Source organism: Anopheles funestus, chromosome X (genome assembly GCF_943734845.2).
Source record: "Anopheles funestus chromosome X, idAnoFuneDA-416_04, whole genome shotgun sequence".
Classification (NCBI taxonomy): Eukaryota; Metazoa; Arthropoda; class Insecta; order Diptera; family Culicidae; genus Anopheles; species Anopheles funestus.
In genome coordinates this window covers 11,061,976-11,077,218 of record NC_064597.1, presented here as the reverse complement: position 1 = coordinate 11,077,218, position 15,243 = coordinate 11,061,976, and the positions used below count along the sequence as shown (strand labels likewise).

The following is a 15,243-nucleotide window of genomic DNA, read 5'->3' as shown; positions in this document are numbered from 1 at the left end:
AATATTATGTTTTTTCCGTCGCTTTTTCTTTTGCCAGCTGAACGATGGTTTGAACTGTTGTAAAAAAAACACACACAAAACAGATACACGTTCGAACGACTTTACAGTTTAATAAAGTGCCATTTTGCCTTCAAGAACTGACTCGTAAACATGATTGATACATTCTAACATAAAACGGCTTCCAGTAATGGTTTTTATTTCACTTTCTTTCTCGTTTAGGTATGTTCTTGCGAAGCCAACGGTTGGTCGTCCGGGTATTCAACCACTCGAAAAGGTATCCACGGTAAGAGAAGACAGGAAAAGAGCAAAAGGAACAAAAAAAAATACACAACAATCCACTAAACGAAATAACCATGAACAATAAACTAGCCAGGCTAGCTCATCAACAAGTTTTTTAAACCACCGTACCACAACGGCGTTTGTATCGGCGAGTCGATCTGTGTATCTCGGCAAAGCGGAAGTAGAACTAAAAGTTTCTAAAACAGATTTTCCACTGTGTAGCACTGTGAAATTGTTAACCACCGACACCGATAGTGGTGTAGCAAACCGAGCAAAAAGCCATAAAACGCCAGTGGTACGGTAAATTAAATATTGCGCTTTGGGTTGCAAAACTACAACACCGGCAACAGAACCATTTCCAATACTTTTCCGCAAACCTACCTTTTCGACGTCCATTTTCTTGACCATCACACACAGTGGAACGCGCGGCATTTTGTATCACACACACGTGTGTGTATTGGATCGGTAGAAAGTAACACTTCGACACCGTACGGAGGAGATGACTTCGGCTGTATCGATAACTACCGCTTTATCCGGGTGAGGCTAAAATCGCATTCGATTTTGGTGAATGCGTATTTGTTGCTTTGTCGCTACGTACGGAGTTTTGCACCACGTTCCGGTTGTACGTTGCACTCCGACGGTCACTACGGCAACACACAGCAGAAAAATCGTACCCTTTGGCTCGTATCTCGATAGTCCGGTGGCCATTTACGATGATTGTTGGAACATCGAACCAAGATTAATGATTGTCCCTGCCACTACACTAGCGCGGATGAACACGACAGGTTTTCAAGGCTCAGACCACTGTCGTCGGAGCACTATGTCTTGTGTGTCTATCTACACACACAATAAATGGCCACAAGACAATACTTCACAAGACACAGGTTTGGCACACACACGTGTTCACACCAGTCGAGCGGCGGCGAAAAGTTTGATATGTTTACAGGATTTGCAGCCATTTTTTAGCAAATTTTTTTTTGAGGTTATGATGAAGTTATTTTTTTGCTGTTGTGTGCTCCGGAAAGCCATCAGGATGTTAGTCAGCAGTATGGGGAAATTCTGACCAATCGTGGACTTTGCCATTGTTAGGCACTTTTAGGTTAGGCACACTAAAGGAAACACTACAGCTGTTTACAGCTTGTAGTTTAGAGATTAAGAACTGTTTTTCTTTATTTTGATTTATTTTATCTTCACAAAAATAGTGTAAAAATAGTGTAAAGTATAATTTATGTATATATTTTTTTTAAATTCGCACATAAAATGATTTTTATGCTGTTATTCCTGTGTGCTCCGGAAAGCCATCAGAATTTTAGTCAGCAGCACGGGGAAATTATGACATTGTTAGGCACTTTTAGGTTAAGGCACACTATAAAAATAACTACAGCTGTTTACAGCTTGTAGGTTAGAGATTAAGAAATATTGTTTTTTTATTTTGATTTACAGTAGACTCGTCGATTATCCGGGGGTGGATTAACCGGCGGGCGGATTAACCGTGCGCCAAAAATTGACAGCTGTTGAACCGTGGTAAACATTTGTACTGATGTTAGGTTGGTTAAAATTATCAAAATCGTCACCAAACGATGTGTTTGAAATGATTATTATTTAACGTTCAAAATTTTAATCGTTATTTGATAATAATTTGCTTGATCCACAATATTTTTTTGGAACAAAAGGACCACCAGAGTATAGTATATAGACACTATACAGTGTAATGGGTTGATTTTTTTTCTAAAGCAAAATGTTAATATTCTTAGGTGCACTTTGCAAAATAAATCTGTTCTGTTTTGTCGAACTTCACCCAATTTTATCATTTCCTATTGAGGCTTTTAATTCTTCCCATCACCGGTTTGCAGTTATTATGTCAATTCGCCTTTGGAACTGTCATTTCCGAGCCGCACGGATAAAAGGTACCCGGATAATCGGCGCTCCACTGTATAAATGAGCTTGATATTTAAGGAAGTATTATCCGTGGAAATCGATTAACCGGCATCAGTGCGATCCCGAGCACCCCGGATAATCGACGTTCTACTGTATTTTATCTTCACAAAAAGTAGTGTTTTAAAGTATAAATTATATTTTTTTTTTCAAATTCACACTAAAAAAGATTTATTGCTGTTACTCTTATTTGAATTATATATTACAAAAAAAAACATTAAAAAATCATACAAGTCTCACTGGAAAATGTCCAATTTATCAGGATGCTTTAGTGGTTAGCTTAGCTCACAAATTACAAACCATTGTAAAGGTGTGCATTTTGATTCACAAAAAACATTCTTGTTGTAAAAAAAAGGAAAACAACAAGTGCAAACAAAAAAAACACCCCCTGTTCACCGTAATCATGCACACAATAATCCCTTACGGCAAACGATTTTCGGTTTTCGGATGCAGAAAATTGGTCAAACGAAATTAAAACTCACCTTTTGGCTGGCGATCCTTTAATCTACCGCCGCCGCCATGGTCCATGCGGTTGTTTATGCTGGTACACTACGTGCTGTGCGCAGTACGCAGCATAACAATATACTGACAACAAGAGCAACAGCAGCAAAAAAAAAAATCGGCACACAATCCAACAAAATATAAACCCCATGGCCGACGGAGCAGTGGAATTGTTTAGAAATGGTTTTTGCCTTTCAAGCAGCACAAGCAAAGCAAAGAAACCTAAACAACAACAGTAACATAACCTAAAAAAATCGCAACATGTCTATGGTTAGAGACATAAGAAACAGAATACCAAATCAAACAAGGCGAAGGCTCGTCGGACGACCATCCACCACGTCCCACACACACACATACATTTGAATGTTACAATTTCCCCCCCTTGCCCTGCCCTGCCCCGCCCTTTTCCCCCTCCTGTGCCCGGCGTGGTGGTAATCCTTGTAGATTTATTGTCTTAATCATGTGAGGATTACCCCCTTAAACCGGCCCGGAAGGACTACGGGTAGGTATATTTTAGCTTAATGTAATGTTTATTTATCTGTTTGCCCGGTTTTGATTCGGAGCAACTTTCACGATAAGTAGTGGCGAATAGAGTGCAAAAATGCTACTTTTAGACGCCCGTGCCACACGTGGAACATGGCAAACATATGTGTATGGCCGTCGGTACTGGGTGCATCAGATGACTATCAGAGGGAGGGGAAGGTTAAATAATGGGCGAGTGGCGGCAGTGTAGGCAAGTAGTTTTACCAAGCTAGTGTAAGACGACGTTACAAATGATGCATAACTGCGGGATTACTTGAGGAATAAAACAAAACAAAAACGAGTTCTAAATTTAAACACAGCTGACAGAAGAAATAAAATTCTCTACATATCACACATAAAATACCTAAACAATATTTCTTTTAGTTTTTGAACTCTTTAAAATTGTTTAAAAATTTTTGTGTGATAGTTTTTTAACACAAAAAAGTAAAAAATTTATCATGCCAAAATATCATTCCCATCACGAAATGCAAAAAAACAAAAACGCCTAATAAACCGGTAATAACATCAACTGAAATTACCTGTCAAATTACCAACGCTACGCGTCATAATCAATCATTTTTTTGTATGCAATTAGTAGCCTGTCAGGCAATACTACCACAACCCGGAAAAAAGCGATCAAATTTTACGGTTGAAGTGTTAGATGATACGCTATGTGTGTGTGTGTGTTTGTGTGTCTGGGTAGAGTTTCTTTAATCTTTAAGTGTGTTTACTATCCCGTGACGTAATTTCATTTACGTGCGCCTGAAAGTATGCAATCGATAGTTTTAGTATCTGTTTAGCTAGTAATATCTGTCACAGGATTTAATAAGTTGGAAACTTAAATGCTAGCTAAACTGCTAAAAGTTTTCAGATGGAATTCAGGATAAAAAAAACAAGTTATGTCATGTTGAAAAACTTGTTTGATTTTTGATGAAAAAGATTTCGATTTCGAATCGAGGAAAATAATGCTATCTTAACTTGCCAGTTTCTATAGAATACTAGAGGGTGTTTAAAAATAATATCGCCAAAAAGGCATACCAAAAAAATTTGAAGTCATCAAGGACACCATATCCCACCAAACTCTTCGTTGAAAATTCGAAAAATTATGAAATTGTATATTGCATACATTTAGGCGCGCGTGCACATAACAAACATATTTAGAAGTGGATACATCGAACAGCGATAAAAGCTGTTTTTAATGTTATTTTTAACTCACTAAAAAGCACTTTTAGTATAAAAAAGGTGCCTATACCATCTTCAAAAGGCATAAAAAGCAATGTATCTTTATTTTTTTATACGTGTACGCTAATTTTGCGCACATAAAGGCAGGCACATTTATTTAAGCGATTAATGCCCACCCCATATGATGGCCTGGGCACTGTAAACTGTCGTGTGGGAATTTATTTTTTAAAAAATCTCTACCAGTACAAACAACCTTGACAGCAATTTTTCTCTTTTCTCCCTCCATTCCTTTCTTTGTCTATCTCTCTCTCTCTCTCTCTCGCCTTCGAATAGGTGTAGTAAAATATTTTCAAAAGCGATAAATCATTGAGTTGCATAACACGTCCGCTATCGCTATCGGTGTCATTTTTGTGGTTTTTCCTATTTGCAAAGATTTATCGAAGAATCTTCTTAAGAAACTATTGCAATTAACTGTCAATTGTACATTGTTTTTTTTTTGCGAGAACAGCGAGAATGTGTGTTGTTTGGCTTTGTCTTTTTGGGTAAAAAAAAGGAAAAAAGGATTGCAAGCTCCGCCTAGACACGAGCCTTTTATGGTGGAAGCCGTTTTCTTCCACAAATTACACACCGAACTGAGGCGAAAATTGGCTCCATTTCGGATTGGCAACAGGGGGAATGGTAAAAACAATACCATAATTCATACGATACAGGTGCAGGTGTGCAGGCAAAGTAATTAAAACCATCTCGGAATGGCATTCTCAAAAACCGTTTCCCCCCTTTCCGTTCTGTGCCAAACTGCCACCACTGCTTCTGCATTCCGGTTCCCTTGACCTCAACCCGGCGGGGGGGGGGGGGTCTCGCACAGTTAAAGGTAGAAGGCGGATAGACATTTTGCTTCAACCTAGCTTCAACCAACAGCTTCTTAAAGATGTCCGGTCCGGTATGGTCTATAGACCACAAAACCGATCGACAGAAGCGAGAAAGAGAGAGAGAGACAGAGCGATAAGCAAAATCCGGACCTCCCCCTCCTCCCTCCTCCTCCCACCAAAAAAAAAGATACATTAAATAAACTGCCATAAATATTGCACTCCGCATATATATCATGCGGAACATTGGATGAATAATGGCTGCCTCAGGTTTTCGTGTTGTCCCACCTTTCCCCCGCTTTTCCCCCATCTTCATTGCTCCATTATTAAACACAATCAGGCCTGGGCTGGACGTACAGTACAAGCACGAAGGATCGATACCCGACATGGTGGCTGTCCGGGTTCAAGGTAGCCGCAAGCAACATGGCGGTAAGTAGTGTCTTGCGATCAAAGAAAGCTGCACGTCAAACCTGGTGCCAGGGGTGAAGAAGATGGCGACGGTACCATCCTTCATCCTCTCTCCCAATCCTCCTCATCCCCCTCCCCCCGTAGAGAGTGGGTGCCAAAGTTTTTGGAGAAGCGCAGCCACCGGTCTTATTTTGACAGGCGGTTATGGCTGCCATTTTGTCGTCTCCTTCTCTGGCCCGGCGCAGCGACGGCTTAACAGTATGGCCACGTCACTGCTTTACCCACAAAATGGTGGAGGGGGGCGAGGGAGAGAACGACTAGCAATCGCAAGCAAGTATTTTGAAGTCAGAACATGATAATCAACGTGCCCCGGGAGTGAAATGATTTATTTATTGTCCCGGGGCCCGGTTTCGCTGCTAGATAATTAATTCATTTATTACCCGCCGTACACAAAAGTTTTTTTTTGTTTGTTTGGGAGGCAAAAGGGCGCCTTTCCACCCGCTCCCCGCGCAAAAAGACAAGAAATTGCACTTTTACCTTCTTTCTTTTATTGTTTAGTAACCATCTTTGTATAATGTTTTGTTGTTTTGCTCTCTCTCTTTCTCTCTCTCTTTCTCTCTCTCTTTTTCTCTCTCGCTCTTTCTTTTTCTTTCTCTTTCTTTTTCTTTCTTTTTTTTACGGGTGTATGTACGTGTGTGGGAGGGCAATTGTATTTTAATAGTCGATTAACCACTGATCCATCCTTACCACTGTTTGAGGCGTCACACCCGGGGGGGGGTTTACATTTATCTATCATTTACATACAAAAAACAAAATCTCGTTTTCATCATTTTGAGGGAAACGATTCCATTTAGTGTCACTTCATCACACAATCACATCGGAATTAAATAACAAAAAAAGGAAGTAAAATAAAACACGCGTCCATCTTTTAATCATACTAAAAGACAAACCAAATCAAAGCCCCCTAGTTTTCGGGGTGGGGTGTGAGATTTCTGTTGCTTTTTTTTCTTGCTTTGCATTTCTGCTTAGGAAAAAAAAACACAAACGACTCAATAAAGGGAAAAATTCAAGCCCACCCATCGCGCTAGTGCGCGCGCTGGGGCAGGCGGAAATATCATTAAAAACCATAAGTTTGTCGATTAAATTACACTGTGCGTTTCCTTCACACCATCCCTTTCCGTGCAGCGCGGTGCAGTAAAAACCCCGAATGACGTAGAAAATTCCGATTGTTTCCTTTCTGTGTGCTTCTGACAAAAAAACCGGGGGTTTTTGTAAGCAAATAAAGACTTGCCCTTAATGTCTGGCCTTTCAGGGTGTTTTTTCCCCTTTTTCTTCTTTTTGTTGCTTTAACAAAACACACACACACGCAACGATGGGGGGTGAAATAAGACGACAGTTCAGCCTACTGACATCTGAGATTATCGATGATATCCTTCTCGCACCCTGCTGCGCTAATGGGATAAGATAGTGATGCAGCCCAGGCATCGATTTTTGGCACCCTTTTTTTTTTTTTGGTTGGGAAACGTTTTCCCTTTTTCAGAGCGAAACCTAACCTATTGGAAAATCGCGAAATGTGTGGTGTCGCATAAAATTACAGTTTTATTGCCTACCGGAGCGGTGCGAGCGAGGAGTGGTGTGAGAGGGAGAAAGAATATTTAAAGACTAGTGATGGGGGCTCCGGAGCGGAATCATGAATCTACTCCGACTCCGGAGCTGTGACACCCGATTCAATTGGAAAAGCCACAAAATAAGGAGTCGATTCCGGAGATAACACTGGAGTTCACTCCGTGTTAGGCCGAAGTCGAGACCGAAGTTAAGTTCGATTTCGACTCAAGAGTCGACTCTATTCGAATTTTCATCACAGTACCAAGGGGTCTTAACTCTGTTTCCAAATGTTTTTTTTTTCGCCAATGTTTCCAAGGTTTTTTGCTGTAATTTTCATCATATTTTGTGGCTTTTTTCCAAATATTTTCGCAAAGATTTTTTTTTGAGGAATTTTTCAAATTAGAGTTTTCCACAGTTTTTCTTAAGGATTGTTCTAGTTTTTCCACAATTTTATTGGTATTTTTCATAGTTTTTAATTGGTATTGTTATTGATGTATCATTATTTAAAATCGTTTTTATAGAGTTTTTCCCGCCTTTCGGTAATTTAGTAAGGATGATTTTACGCTATTCTATATTATCTTGTTGATAACAGCAATATAATTTTGAAACCCCTAGTCGGAGCTGCTCCGGAGTTGGATTACTCCGTAAGAAAAAATCGTATTTTACCCATCACCACTATAGACCCTCATTTCTGTTTTACGGCGTACTGGGAGCCTCCATCCTCCCAGCCAGTATCCATAATAAAATACATCGTGCCAGCAGGACACATTTTGCCTACCGGAGAGAGAGGCGGAAGCCGAGAAAACCCGATTGCATATTGACGTTCGTTTTGTGGAAAAGTTTCTTACACTGGCCGCTTCTTTCTTCGGGGCCGGGGTAAAACGCAAATTAGGGCGAGGGTGTTGTACAGAAAAAGGGGTGTGTAGGTTTCATTATGGTAATAATAATAAAACTATTACATAAAAACCGTTTGTCACCTTACCCGCCAACCAAAACTGCGGACGGGATGTAAAGCGCAACAGAAAACAGAAGGAAGTTTAGTCATTCTTTCCCTTCTGTTAATTTCATGCGGATGCGGAAAAGAATCAAACCAGACCATATTTAGAAAAACTTGGGAAGGGAAAAATGATGCGTAAAGATGTTCTCCCCTGCAACCAAAAGGATAGTTTTTCAGAGTGACGAAAAAAAATGAGCAAGGGGTGAGCATATGTTCACAGTTTGATCACTGCTTTCGCAAGGCTTCAAGTAGTTACTCGACTTGTTTGGCAACATTTACCCCCGAAAAACGATCAAACTGCTTTAAAATGAAGACGAATGTCACACATACCAGATTCGCCAAAAATTTCTCTCGGTTTAGTTTAGTAAAAAAGGAAAGGGACTTACCCGTACGCGTGCCTCGGTCAGATTTGTCCACATCGCGATCTCCTCCCGGGTGGACATGTCCGGGTAGCGGTTGCGGCTGAACGTTTGCTCTAGCTCGTGCAGCTGCTGTGAGGTGAAGTGTGTCCGCTGGCGTCGTTGGCGTTTGTTTTTCTTATCGTTCTTCGTACCGTCGGTACCGTCCTGCTGGATCGTTGTGCCCGGTGCAACCGTACCGGAACCATCCTCGTGCGACATTCCGCTGCTAAGATTTTCGGTCTTTACCGATGCTTCGTTGATACATCGAGATACTGCAGTAAACGAAAGAAAGAAAGAAAAAAAAACAATATCACCAAGTGAGCGCGACCGAAAGCAGGCAAATCAATTTAAACTTTCTCAACAAATAAAAAAATGCAGCTCGAAAAGCTGCAAAGGTGCAAAGATTATCTGTCGTACATCTTCAGGAGAGAGTGAGAAGAAAAAGTACGAATGTTACGTAAGAATACAGTTCAATATCACTTTTTAATAGTTGTGTAACGAGCAGAAAGGAGTATTGTTCTTTTAATACTTTTTATGTATTTTTTTTTCTTGACATAATTTTATGGCTTTTTTACTTCCTTTTTGTTATGAAAGTTATGAAAAATTATTTAAAATTTTTAAATTTTCTTGATAATTCCTATACGTTTTTCGCTAAACGAAAAATTGCTCCTCTTTCTTATTATCTTATTATAAACCGTTTATTCCTTTGTAAAATTAATTTTAAAATGGTTAATTTAGAAGATAGAAGTCCCGAAACAAGAGGAAAAGGTTTTTTTTGACAATTCTGATTATTTGCTCTAGTGTGATTTGCGGGATTCGAACATAGGGACGCTTGAATGACCCCAAGCAGCGTTCACGCGCTTACCTGTTGTGCTATTTACGCACACCGTTACCTGTACGCAAAACTACGCATAAAAGCAATTACCACTACGTACCATCATTTTTTCGATCCCGGGAGCTTCTGTTGCGAGGTGAAGACGCTGGAAAACCCATCTGCGCGTGGTCAATACTGCTAACGGACGTCATACCGCTGTGGCTGTTTTCTCGAAAATCTCCCGTTTCTGCCCAAACTAGTGAAAAAAAAGGAAACAAAAAAATGAAAAATTTATTTTTATACATTTCACCTATTTATGCTTGTAATGGAATGGATTTTTGACAATTTTTTTTGGTTTAAAAAAGTTCCTGTGTAAAAAACTCTTTTACTAATGTTACCACGAAATAAGCAAAATTGTTTCCGGTTTTTATTCCTCCTCACAGGTAACACAAAAACCACATTAATTGCGCGGTCAGTATACCCATTAGTAGCGCAAAATTGATCGGTTTTAAATTTCATCACGTGGTCGTGTTCGGTCAACATGCTACAATCGCATGTTTTTCGCTTGCGCTGGCTGTTCAACCCCAAACCGCGCGTTAAACGGTTCCAATGAAGGAAAACAATAAAAAATAGATAAAAACAATTAACCACAGACCACAGAACTTATGCAATGCAATGTGTTTTTTTTTTGGTATGAGGTCGAAAGAACGGTAGACAATATGGAAGAAAAAAAAAATGAAACATTCACTAAAAAGGAATGCTCATTGTGAGAACGAGCTTCGTCCAGGCAGCAAAACGGAACCGGATAATCATCCGAAAAACTGGTCATCGTGCAGCATCCTGGCACACGGTTCGAAAACCCACTCGAACGCATTCGGATAAGGATAGCAAATTGTTTTTGGGACGGGATGCAGCAATGCAATGGAAGAAGAGAAAATGAGGAAAACTTCATCCAACAGCCAACAACAACATAAAAACTGTCCACACACACACACAGCCACGGGACGGGAGTGTTGCATGCAGCCATGGAAAAAGGCAGAAGGAAAAAAAGGGGTGTTAAAATATCAAAATAATTTATAGATAGTTCGGATCGTGTTTCGGGGTTCGGTTTATCGGGGAGGAAAAAAAACCCCTGGCCGAGGTTTTTGGTAGGGTTCTCGCCGGCGGGGCGAGAAACATAAGTTATGTGCTTTTGCAGTTGCAATGCCTGACATTGGGTGGCGTATGGTGCATATGGGTTTTTGTGGCAAAACCAGTTGGTTTTTGTTAACACCTATTTATGACCCCTCACTATGGCAGACGTGATTGATTGCGGGGTGTATATGCCCGCGTGTGAGTGTGTGTGTTTGTGTGTGGAAAAATGTGCAACGTACAAACGAATTGATGGTGAAAAATGCAGCACCTAAGAATGGCACAAAAGGGGGTTTTTAGCAAATTGGTCTGTTTATTTGTTGTTTTTTTTCCAGTTCCAGCTACTTTTATTACTCTTTCTGTTCTCTTATATTTATGAAGCTTCAATCACAATAAATGATATCGCATAATGACAAATTTATGACATCATATAGTTGTGCGATCTGTCAAACTCAAGCTGTCAAACTCGTCTTTTTATTAAGATCAATTTAAAGCGAATAAACAAATACATGGTTATAAGCTTCCTAGTTGGAGGATTACGTTAGTGATTTCCTGGTGTTTTCTTTAAAGAAAAACTACCTCAAACATTCAATTGGGAGTATTTTGAAAAGAACCTATACACATGCAAGAATACGTCAGTAAAAAAATAAAAACACAAAAATATCTTCAGAGTTCTGACTTTAACAAACTTAAGATATGAAAATAATTATAAACGAATATGATATAATGAAGTTCTGTAAACTTACGACAAATTTCCACCAAGAACTTGTCAATATTTTAACCAGAAATCTCAAGAAAATCAATTCTTCAAGAAGCTCTCGTCAGGTGCGTTCAGGAAAACTTAGTTCTCAGATTAAAAAAAAACTAGATCTTCCTATTTGCCTAATGTAGGTTTGAGAATGATTGAGTTTTGAAACTTTGAAAATGGACGATAACTTCGTTAACACTAGAATTACCGGACCAGTCATTTTGACTGGAACGCTTCATTTTCATCACATTATTTTTTGAGGTTAAACAATCCTAAGGTAGTTGAAAACATGAATTTTGCATATACAGTCTATAGAAAGATCTCCAATAAACAATAAAATATACTTCAACTCTTCAAAAAAAACTTCAAAATTAAGCACGAATAAAAAACGCTTAAAACGCTTGGTAATTCTAGTGTTAAATATCGGTTCATTAAACTTGTTGTCCAGATATTCCTGAGAACTCGAAAACTCGTCTAGATCTTAAAGAATACATTATAATCTTCGTAATTTTATGTATCGGTTTTATCTCTAATTATGTTTCATAATCTATCTAAATCTGAGAGATAATTAAAAGCAAGAAAGAGTCAGAAAAGATATTCCAATTCTTCTTGAGGTTTCAGTACCACAAGAAGGAAGAAGTAAACCGAATTAAATTTTGAGAAATACGAAAAACAATCTTCAGAGATCTTCAAGAATACTCCTAATCACAAAATCTGTTCATTTTTCCAACACTTAAAGCATGTCTTTAACGTTCATCATCACTGGGCTAATAAAATAAAAATAAATCAGCTAAGACCTGCCTGGGGTCGGCGATTCGTCTGGAACTGGAAAATACAAAGCGCGTCAAATCTACTTGAAGTTTTGATGTTTTGATCAATTGGAAACCAAGTAACCGACACAAATGCCTCGATGTCATAATTCCGTCCGTACGGACGCTGAGATACAGATTAGCTTGACATTGAACCATTTCTTTTTGGGGAAAAAAATAAATCTTCAAGTAGCACAGTTGCACTCGGATTACAGTGGCATGTTTCAAACCCCGCGGGGTTGCATGTTTCCTGTCCACGCGCGAAGGATGCAACCGTGACGGCATCGTAGCATAAGTAGAGCCGAACGCCTGTCCAGCCTTTAGCGGAGAGTGCGAGATGTCAGAAAAGATGTTCGGTTTCTTTTCCGTTTTCCCGTTTTTTTTTCGGGGCAGTTTAAATTGAAACTTCTTACAGCAGAGCAGCAACACCATTCCCAGACGGATGCCGGTTGCACGGTTTGCTGGAAAATTGAACGCACGAAGAAATATGATACACACCAACCACACGGGAAAGGTCTATTCATATGTAGCAAAGCAGCATCATGTGCCCGTACCCGTTTAACGTATTTCACTTTTGTTCCCATGTTTTGTGTGTGTGTGTGTGTGTGTTTTTCCCCCTTTTCTTTCGATTGCCTTTACAAATTGGAGAAAAATTAACCATCATTTAACACTTGTAAGGAATGTTTCACATTTCTCGTCTGCGTCTGCCCCGAATTGACGAATTCCCCGTAATGTGGAATGTGTCGTTTCCGCGTGTAAGTTATTAGCTGCAGGCTATTCCTTAACTATTTTTTTTTTTGGGGGGAGGTACGCAACCAGAGTACCAGAGATTCCCTAGAATTCCTAATTGCGTGTGGCTATTTGCCAATGCAAACACGGAAGATTCGGGCACGCGAGTTAGCAATAGGGGGTTAGCAAAACTGTGCTATTTCAATCAAATTGTAATCCTTTTAATCGAGTTTGTCTATATATTAAGCAAATATTTGTTTGTGCAATTGAATTCAACAAATAGGCTAGCGCACAGGGTTTTTTTTGAGTGTCAAACGTTGGAAAGGAAGTCACCCGAAGTATACCTTTAAATGTACATACGCTCAGGTATGGGATGGAACGTAGTAATGCCCAGTACCCAACCAACGCAACCGAGCGCGAAACCGGTTGAACGCTTGAACAGTCGGCGGGGAAGTTATAGCAAGGATAACTCGCTGCTCCTGCTCTGGTGTATGGGGAGTGCGACAGAGATGCCACATCGTACGGAGGAACCGAAGTTCGCTGGGATAGTGTGTGTGCGCGCGCGCGAATATTTAGCACACACCCACACGTGCGAAAGCGAGACCCCAATAGGACGCAGCGTCATCGTCCGATGTATGGATATGTTTGCCACCAACATGGAGTACGCCTCAATGTGTTGGAAAACCCTGGTGGAGAACGCCTTTGTGCGCCCCAATTTATGGATGGAAGATACCGAGGCCGAGGATAGAGTCAGATTTTTGGAGGAGCAAATAGAAGGTACTACAGCACTTCGTGGAGAATAGACTTGAGTTTTTTTTTTGTTGCTCAAAGTAAACCCTGAAAGCCTCACACACATGGTTTGTGGGTAGGTATCTCCATATCGATTTGACAGCAGCCTCGGGCTACTGGTCTTATTTGAAAATGACAATTATACATTTTACAGCGTGCCAAGATGCGTACAGATGTACCCTATATTAGAAGACAAGCTACTCCGTAGGTATATAAATAGGTGTCACGAATATATATGTGCGTATAGTCTAAAACCATCACTTCCTTACCATTTGTCAATATTGCTGTCTTTCGCTCGTAAAATCTTCTATATTGCAGGTTTTTGTTTTATTTTTTTTGGGTGGGAGGGCTTATTCTTCTCGTCTTTATTTTGGAGAGGTTAATGCGATGCATCGGTACCGATTCGAGACACAATTTATAGGTTCAGGAAATAGTACCGCGCTCGCCCCCAACTTTCCCAATTCCTGTTGCCCTGTGTGGCTTACTTTAACGCAATGTGTTCCGCACTCCGACAATCGAAACAGCGTTACTAATGCTCCTCTTAGGAAAAGTAGGATTAACCAGGATTAACCGTTTGCCTGGTCTGACTTGGCCGTGTGCGTTTTTTTTTTCGCTTCATTTCGAACTCTGCCTTCGGGCCGCGCCAGTCTGGAAGGTGTGGTTTAAAAATAGCCTCAATACGGCCCACTCCAACTCGTGTCCCGCAAACAAATCTTACCAAATATGTGCCTCGTGAGTAGTGCGACAAGGATCTCGAGAATCAAGATTTTGCTCGAGATGTGATGCCACATGATGGCGTTTTGTTTTTTTTTCTTCTTCTTTGTGTTCGACCCAGGCCACCAATGGCGCTCAGTGCATTGAACCGTAAGCTGACATCGATGGAATTTTTTTTTGGATGTGAAATAAAACAGTATCCCCATATATGTAGTATCTTTTTTTTGTGCGGTGTAAAGTTTTAGAGAGAGATGAGAACCAACCTCGGCCTAGTTCCGAGGAGCTGAGTTTTAAAGAAACTACACAGTCAACACCAATGTCTTGAACATGTCCCGCCGAACTGAAACTAGTTAATCAAACAAACAAGCAAAACGGGGTTTACTTATCTGCCCGACATACAGTGCCCGACTACGTACGTGTACTGCGATGTCCCCAGTAACAGCCGACCACAATAATAGTAGGCGACAACCTTCAATTGCCCGCGTGAGGGAACTCACGGCAAAACAGTTTTTTTTCGCAGCCATTAAACACACACACCAAGGCGCGGTGGCCTTCTCAATCAGCATGCGTCATAGAATGTTTGTGCCTCAGGTTTAAGTACACGTATACCGAGGTATATACATCCGAGATGTGGTGCATCGCAGTTGACATCCGGTGACACAGATATATGCAGCACCAGTTTTATTGGACTGCACAATTTCTCCACACGGAACACACACTTTACTGTGCAAAAAAACCTATATTGACAAATCGTGCTGCACTGGGTTGTAACAACGACAACAACAACAAAAAAAAGCGCCGCATATCACGTGG

The 15,243-nt window shown here is 40.3% G+C and overlaps 1 protein-coding gene across 7 annotated transcripts in view; it reads right to left on the bottom strand.

Moving 5' to 3' along the window:
• Positions 1-15,243, bottom strand: part of LOC125770611 (pituitary homeobox homolog Ptx1) — a 51,550-nt gene that overhangs the window by 9,113 nt on the left and 27,194 nt on the right. For all 7 annotated transcript variants that reach the window (XM_049440486.1, XM_049440428.1, XM_049440458.1 and 4 more), the window contains 2 exons: positions 9,632-9,766; positions 8,682-8,968 (listed from right to left, as the gene is read on the bottom strand). In XM_049440486.1, coding sequence (XP_049296443.1) covers positions 8,682-8,968; positions 9,632-9,766 — 422 coding nt within the window. The remainder of the gene's footprint in view (positions 1-8,681; positions 8,969-9,631; positions 9,767-15,243) is intronic.